Source organism: Prionailurus bengalensis, chromosome A3 (genome assembly GCF_016509475.1).
Source record: "Prionailurus bengalensis isolate Pbe53 chromosome A3, Fcat_Pben_1.1_paternal_pri, whole genome shotgun sequence".
NCBI classification, from domain to species: Eukaryota; Metazoa; Chordata; class Mammalia; order Carnivora; family Felidae; genus Prionailurus; species Prionailurus bengalensis.
The window spans coordinates 53,892,276-53,910,313 of record NC_057354.1 but is presented as its reverse complement, the minus strand read 5'-3'; the positions used below and the strand labels follow the sequence as shown (position 1 = coordinate 53,910,313).

General features: G+C 41.9%; 1 protein-coding gene and 1 long non-coding RNA gene across 5 annotated transcripts in view; one reads left to right on the top strand and one right to left on the bottom strand.

Annotated features, from left to right (window-relative positions):
• Positions 1–18,038, bottom strand: part of ST6GAL2 (ST6 beta-galactoside alpha-2,6-sialyltransferase 2) — an 84,725-nt gene that overhangs the window by 18,510 nt on the left and 48,177 nt on the right. For all 3 annotated transcript variants that reach the window (XM_043603035.1, XM_043603036.1, XM_043603034.1), the window contains exons 3-5: positions 13,704–13,801; positions 11,918–12,019; positions 8,730–8,904 (exon numbers count right to left, since the gene is read on the bottom strand). In XM_043603035.1, coding sequence (XP_043458970.1) covers positions 8,730–8,904; positions 11,918–12,019; positions 13,704–13,801 — 375 coding nt within the window. The remainder of the gene's footprint in view (positions 1–8,729; positions 8,905–11,917; positions 12,020–13,703; positions 13,802–18,038) is intronic.
• On the top strand, positions 4,606–17,616 carry LOC122496661. Of its 2 annotated transcripts, none has more exons than XR_006300888.1 (3): positions 4,606–5,018; positions 5,850–6,025; positions 17,332–17,616. It is a non-coding gene; the product is annotated as an uncharacterized LOC122496661 (long non-coding RNA). The 2 variants fall into 2 exon arrangements; XR_006300889.1 differs by lacking the exon at positions 17,332–17,616 and adding an exon at positions 6,514–8,671.

The window sequence follows — 18,038 nt, the reverse complement described above, 5'->3', positions numbered from 1 at the left end:
ATACACAAAAAAATGGAAAAAGATTCCATGCTCCTGGATAGGAAGAACAAATATTGTTAAAATGTCGATACTACCCAAAGCAATCTACATATTCAATGCAATCCCTATCAAAATAACACCAGCATTCTTCACAGAGCTAGAACAAATAATCCTAAAATTTGTATGGAGCCAGAAAAGACCCCGAATAGCCAAAGCAATTTTGAAAGAGAAAACCAAAGCAGGAGGCATCACAATCCCGGACTTCAAGCTATACTACAAAGCTCTGATCATCAAGACTGATAATCAAGACAGTATGGTACTGGCACAAGAACAGACACTCAGATCAATGGAACAGAATAGTGAACCCAGAAATGGACCCACAAACTTATGGCCAACTAATCTTTGACAAAGCAGGAAAGAATACCCAATGGAATAAAGACAGGCTCTTCAGCAAGTGGTGCTGGGAAAACTGGACAGTGACATTCAGAAGAATGAACCTGGACCACTTTCTTACACCATACACAAAAATAAACTCAAAATGAATGAAAGACCTAAACATAAGACAGAAAGTCATCAAATTCTCGAGGAGAAAGCAGGCAAAAATCTCTTTCGTCTTGGCCGCAGCAGCTTCTTACTCAACACGTCTCCGGAGGCAAAGGAAACAAAAGCAAAAATGAACTACTGGGACCTCATCAAAATAAAAAGCTTCTGCACAGCGAAGGAAACAATCAGCAAAACTAAAAGGCAGCTGACAGAATGGGAGAAGATATTTGCAAATGACATATCAGATAAAGGGTTAGTATCCAAAATCTATAAAGAACTTATCAAACTCAACACTCAAAAAACAAATAATCCAGTGAAGAAATGGGCAAAAGACAAGAATAGACATTTCTCCACAGAAGACATCCAGACGGCCAACTGACACATGAAAGAATGCCCAACAGCACTCATCATCAGGGAAATACAAATCAAAACCACAATGAGATACCACCTTACACCTGTCAGAATGGCTAACATTAACAACTCAGGCAACAACAGGTGTTGGCGAGGATGCGGAGAAAGAGGATCTCTTTTGCATTGTTGGTGGCAATGCAGCTGGTGCAGCCACTCTGGAAAACAGTATGGAGGTTCCTCAAAAAACTAAAAATAGAACTACCCTATGACCCAGCAACTGCACTACTAGGCATTTATCCAAGGGATACAGGTGTGCTGTTTCGAAGGGACACATGCACCCCCATGTTTATAGCAGCACTATCAACAATAGCCAAAGTATGGAAAGAGCCCAAATGTCCATCGATAGATGAATGGATAAAGAAGATGTGGTATATATGTATATATATGTGTGTGTGTGTGTGTGTGTATATGTGTGTATATATACATATATATATACACACATACACACACACACACACATACACACAATGGAATATTACTTGGCAATCAAAAAGAACAAAATCTTGCCCTTTGCAACTATGTGGATGGAACTGGAGGGTATTATGCTAAGTGAAGTTAATCAGTCAGAAAAAGACAAATATCATATGACTTCACTCATATGAGGACTTTAAGAGACAAAACAGATAAACATAAGGGAAGGGAACCAAAAATAATATAAAAACAGGGAAGGGGACAAAACATAAGAGACTCTTAAATATGGAGAACAAACAGAGGGTTACCGGAGGGGTTGTGGGAGGGGAGATGGGCTAAATGGGTAAGGGGTATTAAGGAATCTACTCCTGAAACCACTGTTGCACTATATGTTAACTAATTTGGATGTAAGTTAAAAAAAATAATTAAAAAAAAAAAGAAACCAAGAAGTTAAAAAAAAATAATGAAATAGACATTATTCTTATTCTTGAAAAATCTTATTTTTATTATTTATTATTTGAAGTTAATTTTTAGAAATATTCTCCTGACTTTTTCTGAATGTACTTATTTACTTTATTAATCCAACTAGCTATTCTAATAACAATTAAACCATGTTTTAATTATTGAAACTCAAAAAAAAATGTTACAAAGAAAAATCTTATAAAGCAATAGAATCAGTCTCTCCCTTAAGGTTTGGTCAAAGCTTTGGACCAGTATCCATGTTGGGATAAATAATCTCTCAATCTCCTTCGACTTACATATGTTAATAATGAGCTCTCTTAAAAAGTCAGGTTTTCATTAATTTTCACCTAATGACCTTGTTAACAAAAGTCAGAATATATTCGCACAGTTATATTACAATATTTTGAAAGATAGGGGCACCTGGATGGCTCAGTCGGTTGAGCGTCTGGCTTCGGCTCAGGTCATGACCTCATGGTTTGTGAGTTCGAGCCCCACGTCGGGCTCTGTGCTGACAGCTCAGAGCCTGGAGCCTGTTTCGGATTCTGTGTCTCCCTCTCTCTCTGCCCTTCCCCCGCTTGCACTCTGTCTCTCTCTCTCTCAAAAATAAATAAAAAATTTTTAAAAATTTTTAAAATATTTTGAAAGACAATTATCACTAATCAATGTACAACTTTGAATTAGGTTTCATATTTAATTGCAGTGAATATTCATCTCTTTAGGAGTGATTCTTCAAAATACTTTGGTTGGTAGAGTAGTTTGGTAATAACATGGGTTCGATTGTTATAAAAAAAGGGAGAAAACATAGTTCAAAAATGTTCATTTAGAAATCTGAGAGGACCACCTTTAGTACACATTATAGATATTAAATCTTTAATAAGTATCTTAGTAAAATTAAAGCTTGTAATGAAAGTATAGTTTAATTCACTTGATATTAGTATGCATTTACATTTTGTCAATATTATAAAAATTGTTCACATATGTTCTTTAAGTCAGTTTTATTACAAAGAAAGCAAACTGAAGTTATTAGCTTTGATAAGTCCTTTATGTATGTGAATTAGAAACTTCTGGAATGTTTTGGGGGCGCCTGGGTGGCTCAGTTGGTTAAGCGTCCAACTTCGGCTCAGGTAGTGATGTCATGTTTCATGGGTTCGAGCCCTGATTCAGGCCCTGTGCTGACAGTTCAGACCTGTGTCTCCTCTGCCCCTCCCCTGCTCGTGCTCCGTCTCTCAAAAATAAATAAATATTAAAAAAAAATTTTAAAGAGAAACTTCTGGAATGTTTTTCCAGTGAAGAGGCTCTCAGAGTTTGTTTTCTTCAATGCTAGGTCAATGTGTTCCTTAAATCCTACAACTCCCTGCTCTTTCGTTATAATCAGAAAAGGCAGTTCCTATTACTGTAGACAGAACAAGAAGAATTTATTCAGATGCAAGTTAAATATTTGTGACTGAATCTGATGTTACTAGGACATCTTGCCCAAAAGGAAACTTCTCCATAGGAGCTGATAATACACAGATCCCACAGAACCCAGGAAAAAGTACAGTGCCTATTTGGGTATTGTGATCAGAGTTGACATTGATGCAGCAATATTCCCAACCCTGTTCTAAGGAACATTCAGAATGGTGCAGTGGACAGAAGTTACTTCTAGACCCTTCTTCCCTTCAACATGGTAGTTTTCCCTTTATCTGTAGGTTCAGTTACCCACGGTCACCTGCAGTCAGAAAGCAGATGATTCTCCTTCTGATAGGTCATCAGAAGGTCAGTGGTGGCCAAATGCCACATCCCAATGCCCATGTCATTCACCTTATGTTATCTCATCAAATGGGCATTTTATCACCTCACACCATCAGAAGAAGGGTAAGCACATTGCAATACCAGTTTGAGAGAAAGACTGTATTCACATAACTTTTATCATAATATATTGTTATAACCCAGAAGAACACACACATACCTACCACAGCTCCTATCTACCAGGCAAGCCCACATGATTTGTGTGCCATCAAGGAGACTGCTGGTGCAGGACTAGGGGTTGCTAATGAAGGTACAAATGCTTCTGGAATGGGAGATGTTGGCTGAACTATCTGCCTGAATATTACTGAGGGCGGTTTCCTGAAATCAATGAGAGTTGGGACGTTGCTTATTGGTGCCCGAACTTATACCTGACTAATCAGTACATCTGAGAATCTGGGTCCCAAGATGATAAACCAACCAACCAAATGAACAAAAATCTACTTTTAAGAAGGACGTTGACAGGTAGCTGTTATGTATATCATTTCACAAGTTTTAGGGCATGAAAGAAATCCATCAGTAATGATAAGAGTAAATTTTTTAGCTATGTCTTCAAAGAAACAAAGGAATAATGTATTATTGGTAGCATCCTGTGTTCTCCTGCTGAGCTAAATGCTTATCACCTTGATGGCATGTCTATCAATACAGGACCCACAGACTTGATTTCTGAATTTCCTTCTAACTTCAGGATTCTAAAATGCCAGAAGGGTGGTTCTCAAAGTACAGAACAAGGACCACAGCAGAAGCATCACTTAAAAACCTGTTAGAAATGCAAATTCTTTTTTTTTTCAACGTTTATTTATTTTTGGGACAGAGAGACACAGAGCATGAACGGGGGAGGGGCAGAGAGAGAGGGAGACACAGAATCGAAACAGGCTCCAGGCTCTGAGCCATCAGCCCAGAGCCTGACGCGGGGCTCGAACTCACGGACCGCGAGATCGTGACCTGGCTGAAGTCGGACGCTTAACCGACTGCGCCACCCAGGCGCCCCTAGAAATGCAAATTCTTGCCCCTTCCACCTTCCCAGAAACTCTAGGGGTGGGCCCACTTGTCTGTGTTTTAGAAAGGTATGGTAGCCAGCCTCCAGCATGGCCCCCAATGATCCCTACCTGGTATCCCCATCTTTGGGTAGTTCCATCCCACAACAATGGGACTGACTTGTGTAACAAATAGAATGTAGCCAAGGGGATAGATAGTTTATGACACCATAAAAAGTACTGAGACCTCCTTCTTGCTCTCTTCCTTGGATTGCCTGCTATAGGGAAGCTGGCTGCCATGTTGTAAGAGCATTCAAGTAGACCTATAGAGAGGTGTGGTAAGGAACTGAGGCCTCCAGTCAACAGCCATCTTGTGAGTGAACCATCTAGAAAACAGATCAGCCAAGCCAAGTCCAGACAGCTCAATGCAATCTCATGAAAGATACCAAGGTAAGCCAGCCAGCCAATCTGCTCCTACAATACTGACCACAGAAACTGTACAAGATAACAAATGCTTATTGTTCTGTCCAGTAGCTAAGTTTTGGGGTAATTTGCCTCACATCATTAGATATCTAATACATAAGCCCTCTCTGGGTGATTCTGACACCGATGTTAAACTTGAGAACTTCTCAAGTTCTAAGCTAAAACATTCATTCTCCAAATAATTACTTCTTGTACCTCCTATGCGCTAGGCTAAGAGCAGGAACACAATGGGAAAAGCACACACTTCCCAGCCCTTGATGCATCCTGTTCTCTTCCTTCATTGCCCAGTTTGTAATTTTATTTTATTTAGGGAAGGCGCACCTATGTAATGTCTGTCACTCGGTGCACCATGAGTTCTTTGCCTGGTTTCCTCACCACTGGGCTGAGCCTGGGCTCAGCATCATGCTTGGCACATAGAGGGGCTTAATTAATACCTACTTATTGGATGACTTTCCCCTTCCATTTTCTCCACCTTTCTCCTGTATGATGAATTCAGGCACCAGGAACAAGTCTCCTAATACCACCAATGACATGCCATTTAAAGGGTTCAAGGTGTGCTCCCCTGGGAATCTAACTACCATTTATTTCCATAGAAAGACATGTCTTTTGTGTTCAAAACAGTCAACTTTTAGAGTCCCTCTATTTCACACGTGCAGATTCACAACACGTATAAGGAAAACGTATGCAGCGGGTTTAGAAACATCAGTAATTAAATGTGACACCATTTTCCTTTCCAGAAGAGCACATCCATAAAGCAAAGGGCCTCATCTTGCTTCACCTGCAATGTCTTCCCCACAGGTGGAGCCCTGTGCTAATGAGGAAAGCAGGGCGTCAGAATACTGCTCTCCTCTGATAGAAAGCACCCTGCTGATCGCTGTACCTGGGCAGAGCCCAGCGCTGTGCACACAGAAACATCTTGATCTCACACACCAGCTCTGCAATGGGTTCTTTTTGTCCAGTAATGAACATGAGAGGTTAGTATCTGGACATGATGAGGTGGTGAGACAAGAAGTCAATAGTTTTTTTTTTTTTTTCTACGTGACCTTAGAACACATATTTGGAGAACACTTCTAAATAACAGAAAATAACTCATTGATTTTTAGAAATTCTTATGGCCGACAGATTGAGATGTGAGTGACATCATTCTGCTAATATTTAGGAACATCAGATAAGTTATAAAACAGACTGGCTCTCAGCATATTTCTGAGCAGGATCAAAGAGGAGGCAGACAGATTGCAAAATCAGCAGAGTATTCAGAGGGCGACTGGGGCTCTGCTGGGCACAGCCCACCCCGACTGCATCTCCCGTCCATCCTTAGTGAGAGCTCACTCTTAAATCCGGCCAGGGACGGCAGGCCATGTCTTCTGTGACATCTGTATCCCCAGTCACAGAGCACAGCCCGCCCACTGGGAACTTAAGGCTTCCTTATCTGCTTGCTCTTTTTTCATTCTTCTGTGATTAGCAAAACTTAACAGCACTGTCCTATGCAACTTTGTGTGATGATGGAGATGTTCTCCTGCACTGTCAAGACAGTGGCCGCCAGTGCACGTGGATACTAAGAACCTGAAATAAGGCAAGTGCAAGAGGAACTGAAGCTTTTCTCTCCTTTAATCCTAATTAATTTAAATTTGCATAGCCACATGTGGCTAATAGTTGTCACTCTGGGCAGGACAGTGGTAGAAAACAGGAACCATTGCCCATCGGCACACCAACTCATCTTTAGAAAGATTTTATGAGTCTCATTTCTCATATGAGCATATTTAAGGCTCACGGGGGTAAGTGACATGCCCATGATCAAAAAGCTGGTAAAGGGCAGAGAAGAATTTACACTTAACCTGCCAGACCCAGCCTCCACTCCTGCAATGACATCAAACTGCATTCCTTCATATTCGTGTAAAAGCAGCCTCTAAGGCAAGTATCAGCCTCTGAAAACTCCAAATTCTCAGTAAATAGCTATGAAAGGAAGCTGGCCATGTGTGGCAGGATTCCTTCCAACAAAAACACATGGGAAAATATTTCTCTCCAGCTATGACTATCTATGTGAGTCTTTCAACTGCACATTGCTGTAAGTATATCTGACAGCCCCCACTGTGCTCTAAAACTTCTGCTCCAAGCAAGCAGAAGCCCCATGAATTTGTGAGAAGGCAACAATATGAAAATGATTTTATTAAACTTCTGCCACATCCCGTTACGCTGTCTAAGCATTATACTCTCCTACTTACCCTTTGCTGACAAACTGGATTATACTTTCTTTCCTAAAGCAACAGGATCTCACGAAACTGCAAAAGGTAAAGACACTACGATTTCAAAAAACTGATTTGGACACAGAGTGTCAAAGGTATGACTTTAAAAGGGGGTTAGCTATACTTAAGGCAGCTAATCTACAGAGTCATATCGTAAATTCTGTCTTGAACTCTAGGTAAAATAGTTCACATTATTGCAATGCCAGAAACTCACTCCAAAATCCACAGGCCTCCATTCAGATACTTGTGTGTCCCGTATCCATAATGAAAACAGTGCTATCTCCATAAATCTCTCCTTTATTCAGAGGGACCCAGTTTGCAGCCCAAATTAAGACGCAGGGTGGCTAATTCGTTGAAATTAGGCGGGGAGAACATCACAGTTTTTTGTGGACACAACTAACATCCTTTGGTTCCACTACAGCTTTCATATTGCCAAGGGGATCGAGGATATTCCTTAATATTACCCTACTCGGGTAAAATCAAAGAGATAATGGGATGATTAGCTGAATCATGGGTAAAGAAGTAGAGTAAAACCACAAATTTTGGAGGATCAAAGCCTGGCTGAAATATATATATATATAATAAGCTAAGTGTGATGATTCTGTTATATGGAAAAAATCCATTTTTTAGATTAGAGCTAGTGGACTCTGGCAGCAAGAGCTGTACAAGGTCTTAGAATTAGTCTCATCAAAGCCTGCACTTGCTATCTTGCAGCACATGACACTATCCTACGGTCACAAATTCAGCTCCTCAATCTGGTTATCACGTAAACAATGTGAATGGGTGAGTGGCTAGTGGATCACAGATGACCCAGGTGGGGTCTGTGTGTCTTCCCCCTTGAATCCAGTGGGGCCTTGACTACTCTGACCCGCAGAAGAGTGCAAGTGACATTGTGCAGGTCTCTAGGCCTCAACCTTAAGAAACAGGCAGCTTCTATTTCCTGCCTTTTGGCACACTTGCCAGGGGCCATGAGCTCCCATGTAAGAAGCCCGAGTGCCCTGAGACCACCATGCAAGAGACCACGTGCAGGCACAAAGTCAATAGTCCTGGCTGAGCCCGCCCTCCCAGCCATCCCCGCCAAAGGGGCCAACCACGGGAGTGTAGCCATCCCATGAAGCAGGTGAATACCATGAAGTGATTCCCACTGAAGCCTGTGGAACAGAAGAAAACCCAGCCCAGCCTGTCCTGATCCACAAAACCGACAGAAAATGAAACAGTTTTTGCTGTACATCTTGCAATTCTGGGGGCAGTTATCACGTACCAATAGAAAACTGGAAAAAACAGAGTGTTTCTACTATCTTCAGCTTATCTATGCTTCCTCTAAAACCACCTTTTAATTGTTCTGATTAAATAACATAACTGTACATTTGCTAAATACTAAGCCTAACCCTAACTCTGAGTGCCTGCCTGATCATCCATTTTTATATATACCTACCAATGAAGCCAGAAGATGGTGGGTTGGGCTGAATCTTCTCCTTGGTGTTCTCCTGGATAATGTCCCAAAGCTGCCATATAAATTTAGGATGAAGAATGTAAAATGGCTGATTTGGGTTTCTCTGCCGGTGCTGAACATATGGAGTGAACAGGTTGTAATCTGGCTTCTTGTACCACTAAGAAACAAACAAAAAAAAATCAACGCAATCAAGTACAGAGAACCACACTGTGAAAAGGAAACAGGGCAGCACCGGGGTGGGGTTGGAGACTATTTAGAGGCTAAGGGCCCGGGAGAAGGAGGTGAAGTACAGGCACTGCCTCATGGATGAGGGAACCAGAACAAAAAGAGATAGGGTCCCAGCCCTGAGGGACAAGGATTTGTTCTTTAGTGAAATATGGGAGATGAGCTAGGGCAGGGGCCCCAGACTTTTCTGTAAAGGGCCAGGTAGCAAACCCTTGAGGCTTTGTGGGCCAGACAGTCTCTGCTGCAACTAGTCGATGCTTCTATTGTACTGAGAAAGTCACAGAAGATACATCATGAATGAGCATGGCTGTGTTCCAATAAAACTTTATTTACGAAATGGGGCCAGATTTGGTCCACGGCTACAGTGTGCTGACCCTGGGGCTTCAATCAGTGTATTTCAAAACATATTTTTCATATGTAATACACAGTGACAGAAAGCATATCAGTTATTGCCTAGGTCTGGGGCAATGCTGGGCAGACTGATAGGTGGGGCACAAGGAACTCTTGGGAGTGCTGAAAATATTCCAATTCTTAACTGTGGTGGTGGATACATGACTATATAAATTTGCTAATACTCATCAACATGTATCCTTCCACTGACTGTACATGTTACTGTATGAAAAAATGTACAATAAGGTTGATTTACTTAAAATTTTTTTTTGATGTTTATTTTTGAAGGAGAGAGACAGAACGTGAGCAGGAGAGGGGCAGAGAGAGAGGGAGACACAGAATCCGAAGCAGGCTCCAGGCTCTGAGCTATCAGCACAGAGCCAGACATGGGACTCGAACTCACAATCTGTGAGATCATGACCTGAGTGAAGTTAGTCGCCCAACCGACTGAGCCACCCAGGCGCCCCTAGGTTTACTTTTTTTTTTTTAATTTTTTTTTTCAACGTTTTTTTATTTATTTTTGGGACAGAGAGAGACAGAGCATGAATGGGGGAGGGGCAGAGAGAGAGGGAGACACAGAATCGGAAACAGGCTCCAGGCTCCGAGCCATCAGCCCAGAGCCTGACGCGGGGCTCGAACTCACAGACCGCGAGATCGTGACCTGGCTGAAGTCGGACGCTTAACCGACTGCGCCACCCAGGCGCCCCATCCCTAGGTTTACTTTTAAATGTCTTCAGAACATCCGAGGTACCACCATGAAAAAATGGGATTTGGAGGTATGTGGGGGAGAGACTTAGTTCATAAGGCTCTGAGGGCCCTGTTATGCCTTCAAACAGACACCTTCGGGAAACAGTAGATACGCACTGAGATCCCAAGTAATATTCCATGGTTGAATGGGTTCTGTGGCTTTAACAATTTTGAGAAGGACCGGGGCCAATCATCTTTTGTAAACTTTGCCCCAAGCCAAGAGGCAGCAGAAGGGAAGCAAGAGGAGTGTGGGCCTCAGTTTCTTCACCCCTCCTCCTGCTCCCCAGAGCACAGGCCACCCAGAAAGCAGCCCGGTTGCCTGGGTTTCAGCACTGTTGCTGTCCCCTCCATCGGGTTGGACAGCTCTGTGCCCTGGGCTTGGATGCTTCCCAAGGAGGAAGAAACAAGGTCCAATAGCTAGAGCTCTCAGTCTGTCCACAGATAGTGAGAAAGCTGTCAGAACTTAAAACCAGAGAACTTCAGACCGGAAAGGAAGCTGAAGAGTTCCAACATGCATTTCGTGCCGGATTCTCGGTAGACGGTACCTGTGAAAATCAGCCAGAGAGCTTTCTCAGAAACTACACACTGGGGCTGTAAGTGATATGTCAGGAAATGAGGCTCTGACAGATACATTTGAAAAAATACTCTCCAGGTGATTCTGGTTTGCGCTCCTGGTTAAGAACCAGTTAGGATTAAAAGAGAGAGGGAGGCAAACCATAAAGGACTCAAATGCAGAGAACAAACTGAGGGTTGCCAGAGGGGTGATGGTGGGGGGAGGGGCTAAGTGGGTGAGGGGCATTAAGGAGGGCACTTGTTGGGTCTTCTACTCCTGAAATCATTACTACACTATATGTTAACTAACTTGGATTTAAGTACAATTTTTAAAATTTTTTTAAAAAAGAACCAGTTAGGAATCATGCTAGTTAAATGTCCAGCCTTGGTCTCAAGATGACCAGTGACACAACAGCCCCAGAAGGACCCATCTGACCCTGGGCCGCTGCTCTCTTGGGAAGTCCTCTTGGTAAAGCCAAGGCCTGTTCCCTCATTTCCATCATCTTAAGAAGGATGCATTCTCTTGGGTCATGACAGACAAGTTGAAAGACGCTCAGTGGCACAGCAGACATTATCTTTCATGAGGCTAAAACTATCACACTTCTTTCCCAGCCCTCCTTAAAAGACAAGTGCATCAGCTTTTCATCCAAGTTCTCACCAGAAGTAACTAGCTGCTTGTTTAGATAGGCAATGATTTGCCAGAATGCCATGAATGTAACTTGCTTATATTTTGATGGCTAGCAGTAATCTTGTTTACACTATATCACATAAGGTAAGAAAGGTTTAGAGGAAAAAGCCAGAGTTGCACACTCAAAAAAAGTCTGTAACAGGTTCCACTTAAAGGGCAGTGAGCTGTTGATTCACAAAGTTTAGATTCTCTTATCAAGCACTTTGAATTTACTTCAGAAGGTCTCGTAACTACGTGGAAGGTGATGTAACCCTATCACAATGGAAAACTCAGAGTTTACTTGGCTCAACTTCCAGTGTAACTAGGAATTTCTGAACATTTAGAGCACTGTGATTTGTTTTTGTTTTTAAATCTTCCAGAGCAAAAGCCCTTTTTTCATTAGGTAGGTCACATTCACCAAGTACGCTACCGGAACTGGGTATCAAAATGGTATGAACGCCCATGTATTTCAGTAGTGCCCATGATTGGTTTCATTCTGTGAAAGCTTAATCCTTGACTTGCTCCCATTATTAACCAGTCAAAGGCACTGTCTGATCAGTAGGGTAAGGGCACCAAAGGGAACACTTACCAGGTTAAGATTTGCAGAGTAAGGAGCAGGGTCCCAGGCCACCAAAATGACGTTTTTATACAATGAACTGTCAATGAAGTGATGATTGGGGTTGGTCAGAATCTGCAAATACATACAGAAATCATTTCAAAGCGAGTGGCTCTTCAAAATTATATTTTTAAAAAGAGGAAAGTTTAAAAAAATGAATCAGAGCAAGAAAAACAAAGTTACTCAGACTTTACTATTTTCCTCTGGGGGAGTGAGAGAGGCAGGCATTGCACGCTAATGAACCTGAAGAAATGTCTGGGGAAACTAGGGTTAAAAATAAAATTTAGGAGGGGTGCGTGGGTGGCTCTGTCAGTTACCCCTCTTGACCTCAGCTCAGGGCATGATCTCATGGTTCATGAGTTCCAGTCCCCAGTCGGGCTCTGTGTTCACAGCCCAAAGCCTGGAGTCTCCCTGGGATTCTGTGTCTCCCTCTGTCTCTCTGCCCCTCCCCCATTCTTGTTCTGTCTCTCTCTCTCTCTCTCTCAAATATAAATAAACATTAAAAAAATTTAAAAAACAAAATAAAATAAAATTCACGAGTTCTTACATTTTCATCAGCATTATACCCATAGCCGGTGGTATCGAATCAGCTCCTGAAAGATGCGATGCCTTAGCTAATTTGGCACCCCCGACCTCCTCTCTAACTGCCTTCACAGACAACTGGAGAAGGAGGCACAGATATGAATGACCCACGTTATTAAGGTGCCTTCAGAGTGCCAGCCTCAGGACAAATGGAACAGGGACAGCCAGCAGACTGGTGACAGCCCACATGCGACTTCCTCCCTCTGTGGTCCTAGAGGAGTCCTTCGAGCTCACCTGCCAATCATCTTTTTTAAACTATAGCTTTGGAGGAGAAAAAAAAAATTTGGTTTTCCTCAGTGTTGAGGCGCAACTTTTCACAGTTTTTAAGATGCACTCTCTTTCTTCATACAGATTTCTCAAGTCAGGACATATTTTACAGGTGGCATGTATTTTAATTTGTGGGGATGATTAGCTAAAAAGCTGGAAGTGTTCATAAATGAATGGCGACTCTTACAATCCATGCTGTCTATGAAGCAAGGAAACATGGCGATTGTTTCTTCCCTTGCTGCAGGCTGCCTGGCTCAGGGTCCCAGGCAGAAAGCTAATCTTTTCTTCTGCAAGCAACTTGTCATAAATCATCCATCACCTCATGTTCTTTCTATATAGTTTGAAACTCTAGAAGCTGCCATGGTTTTGAGAATAATTTTGCTTTGAATTTGGAAAACATTTGTATGAAGAACACCAAAAAGAGAAATACTTCCATTTTCAACAATTTCATTTTTAAAATTTTCAGATAATGGACTAAAGTTTCCAAGCCACCCTACTGACCCTTGGATTTTGTAGCCTTTGCTTTTTCTCCCCTTCATCCCTTGCCTTTCACACCACCATGATTTTTTTTCGAAATTTAACTGTCCTTTGCTCCATCTGTAATATACAACACACTAAGACTATGATTATATATATATATGCACATACATATGCATATATGGATATCCATACATGTTTCTATATCTTCTCTGATTTTTCCTTTTAATCTTATTTACTCATTTCTTCCTAGTCATGTCACACATAAATGCCTATTTATCTGCATTTTTTCTCATCAATTCTTTTATGATTACAAGAACCTACAAATAAGCAAGACCATGGTCGTGTACAACTGGGTAATTTCTCTTCATTCACCCAGTTAAACTATTTACCTATAAAATGTACATGCATGAAAACACTCCATACATCTTACCTGGGAATTAATGATGCGCACGGTGGTTTTATTTCCAACATCTTTCTCATAGCCACGTGTAGGTGCCGAGTTAAATCTCAAAACTGCATCATGAGAATCTAAGAACACATGAGTGACAAAGTTACTTAATTTTTTGCTGTAGAATCAACATAATTTAGAAAAGGTTTTAAAGCAAATTTTTTAATACCTGAAGCTAACTGGAAACAACCAATATAGTTAAGATACCCATACATGTCATTTTCAGTGTCTGTAGTGTTTATTTCGAATGAGGTCTTCGCTAGGGGACAAATCAACATGGGAACATATGAATCCATTACATGTGGTCCAATGTCATCTCAGATATATGTAGGTACTTGTTATGTGTTCATATTCTTTAAAGGGGCATGCTTTATGTGGGCATTCTCAGAGATTCCAGGGTATTTCCAAGATGGAATCTATGGGAGCAGACAAAGGCTGCAGACAGAGCCTGCTTGTTTGTGGCCTCTTATTGCTTTAGAGCACGAAGGCTGCTCATGGTGTCGCTAAAGAGGCCACTTGTGCCAGGACAAGGACATCTCCCACACAGTGAGAGCCACAGCCTTCAGTGAAACTTTTATATCTTGGGGTACTGGTTTGTGCTTAAAAAGAACACCAGCCCTATAGAACACTGTACGTTAACTATACTGGAATTGAAATTTAAAAGTTGAAAAAGAAAGAAAGAAAATCAGCTGATTTCTGTGCTTTACAAATTGCTGCTGATTCCCAGAAGGCCCATGTGAGAGCAATCGAGAGCATTCTGCATTTCCAGCAATGGTATGACCAACTGCCACAGGACTGGAGAGCGGGAGACACCACCAGTGGTACTGGCTGCCGAGGCTCTTTACACTCTTTAAGGGCACACCTTGGTTCACCGAGCCTCGACTACAACATAAATCTGTGTCTCTCTTCGTTCAACTTGACAGACTTCCTCAAGTTCTCAGGGGTCCCGGGTGAAAACACACCTCCCACATCCTGGAGGCTGACGAGGACATGAAGAGCTAGAGGTAGGCTAGATGGGAATGGGGACACGTTCCCTTTCCACAAAGCAGTCTAGATGCATGCATATGTCTTGAAATCTCCCAAGCCAGCTACTGTGTTGCCCAGAAACCAGAGTTAATCAGCAATAAGGGAATCGCTACGGGCTATCTTTAGCTTCAAAAATTCTATGCACATTTCAAGCTTACCTTGGAGCAATGACAATGCCTCTGTCTGCGTGAGAGAGAGGTAAGGTTATGTATTTCTGATTCACCAAAGAGCCTGTAGATGTGCCCTATGTTTACCGTGACCATACCCCACACAAGTCCTTAAAGCAGGCCACCTCCTTGAGTGTGCTGCTCCCTCCTGAGCAGTCTTCCTAGGAGAGACTTTCCTACTCCCTAAGTATCAGAGACTGGGCACACACGCCACCATTGAAACAACGTTACCTTAGGGGGGGCCTGGGTGTCTCAGTCAGCTAAGCATCTGACTTCAGCTCAGGTCATGATCTCACATGGATTTGAACCCTGTGGATTTGAACCCTGTGTCCGGCTCTGTGCTGACAGCTCAGAGCCTGGAGCCTGCTTCAGATTCTGTGTCTCCCTCTCTCTCTGCCCCTCCCCTGCTCGCACTCTGTCTCTCTCTCAAAAATAAACAAACATTAAAAAGAAAAACAAATGAAACACAGTTATCTTAGGTGCCTTTCTTGACGGGCCCTGAACTCAGAAGAATTTGTATTCCAGTTTTGAGCACCAAAATTAAACAGAACACAAAGAAGGAATAACGGGTACTTGACTACATAATTGAAAAAATTCTAAAGGGGAGCCTTGGGTGGCTCAGGGGGTTAAGCGTCTGACTTCAACTCAGCTCATGATCTCGAGGTTTGTGAGTTCGAGCCACATGCCAGGCTCTCTGCTGTTATCACAGAGCCCACTTCAGATCCTCTGTTCCCCTCTTTCTCTGCCTCTCCCCAGCTTGTTCTCTCTTTCTCTCTCAAAAATAAATAAGCGTTAAAAAAATTCTACAGTGTTCGTTTAGGGGAAATGGTGCAGGGGGGAGCAAGCTGTGACCACCTGTTTTAGTAAATAAAGCTGGACCACAACACAGACATAGTCATTTGTTTATCTATTGTCTGTAATGGCAGAGGTGAGTTGTGACAGTGACCCCCATGGCTCACAAAAACTAAAATATTTACTACTTGGTTCTTAAAGAAATAAATAAAGAGGTTTGCCAATGTTTACATTCTAGGTGATCCATGCTTTGAATAAATGATGCCTAACAACCTAAACACTTTCTATTTTCTTTACAATATAGGCACTTGTTCATACATTTTTTTTTGTAATGAGCTGTTTGGTTATTTATTTTTATTGGATAGTATTTTCTCATACAAATTCAAATGCTATTGGAGTCAGAAAAATTTGATTACCCAAAGCAGTGGTTCTCACGTTTTGGTCTTAGAACCCTCTTACACTCTTGAAAATTATTGACAACCCAAAGTTCTTTTGTTTATTTGGATTATATCTGTCAATATATGCCTACTTCGGAAGCAAAATAGAAAACTTAAAGATGTTTTAGGGCGCCTGGGTGGCTCAGTCGGTTAAGCGTCCGACTTCGGCTCAGGTCACGATCTCACGGTCCGTGAGTTCGAGCCCCGCATCGGGCTCTGTGCTGACCGCTCAGAGCCTGGAGCCTGTTTCAGATTCTGTGTCTCCCTCTCTCTCTGACCCTCCCCCGTTCATTCTCTGTCTCTCTCTGTCTCAAAAATAAATAAACGTTAAAAAAAAATTAAAAAAAAAGAAAACTTAAAGATGTTTATTAATTAACTGATTATTATTTTCTTAAAGTAGGCCAGCATGGAGCCCAAGGTGGGCCTTGAACTGACCACCCTGAGACCAACACCTGAGCTGAGATCCAGAGTCAGATGCTTAACCGACCAAGCCACGCAGGCACCCTTACTTACTAATTTATTTTAAAATAAAATATTTTTATGAAAAATAACCATATTTTCAAAAAATAGAGGACTTGCACTGGTTTAAATGTCTGCAAATCTCTTTAAAGCCTGGCTTTTTAGAAGACAGTTGGTTTCTCTTAACTGCTTCTGCATTCTGTTGCAACATATTGCTTTAGTTGAAGTATATGAACCCTCCGATATATCTTTGAAAATGTAAGGAGTACTTAAAGTCTTTCCACATTACTGAGAATATTCTTCTTTGATACTTCATCAAAACTTGACAGGTGCTAGTTTCTTAAAAAAGCTTTCCTAAAGTGGAAATGTGAAACCGTATCAATGAACTTGCCATGCTCTGTTACATTAAAATCCATTCAAATAGTTCATCTTGCTCTTAAAATGGATGATTCACCCACGCATGATTTTGCAGCATTGTGCAACGGTCATTTCGAACTACCAATTTAATAAGTTATGCAGATCTTCCAAATATTGATGCACTTCATTATAAGGTATCCCCCCAAGTCACAGCAGTTAATATTACCATGCATCTCATCAGTTTTTAAGGCTGGGACACTTCTAAGTTTGAAAGAGTGCCTCATGGGGTTAATGAGGTTGAAACTAGCAGAAAGTTTAAAGCTTGTTTTTCTGAGAGCTGTTCCCCCCTAATCAGCTGCTGTGTCTTTTCAGACCCCACTAACAGACTCACTTAGCTATTTCTGCAGAAGCCTGGACTCAAGGTCAACTGATATGGTTCCAGCCTAGGAACAAGCAAGGCCCGGCATTCCTTACTCGAGATTACAAGCCCAAGACCCCCTCCAGTTTATACTGGCTCTCAGAGCAAGCCCATAACCCCTCTCCTCATCTGAAGATAACCTCCTGACATCAGGGGCTGAATTCTGCCTCCTTCCAGAGTTAAGTCTCCACCTCAAGGGAACATGGGGTATATGTTACAATAAATGTTTGCTCAATGAACATGCTATCTTTCCTTATGAGTAGTTGTTAAGTTTCCTTGCGCTTTGCATCAATATGTATGCATTCTCAACCCCTATGATTGTAAAAAACTCATTCCCTCCTCCTTGGAGGAAGCAGATTTGAGGCTTATCCTCCCTTCTTCAGGTTTGGCTGCATAAATGAACCCTTTCCTTGCTGCATACCTGACGTCTCAGTGATTGGCTTTGCTGCTGCACACAGGGCAGATGAACTTGGGTTCAGTTACAAGTTCCTGGTTGAAAGCTTGAATTTTATTACTGGCAAAAAAAAAAAAAATACTGTCCACTATTTTCCTAAAAGGGACAGGCTCACTCAATTCCTCTTTGAGAAAATATCTACCAAATATCCAGTGACTGAATAAAGTATGTCTATCAGCCATTTGTTTCAAGTAAACATGGCGTCGC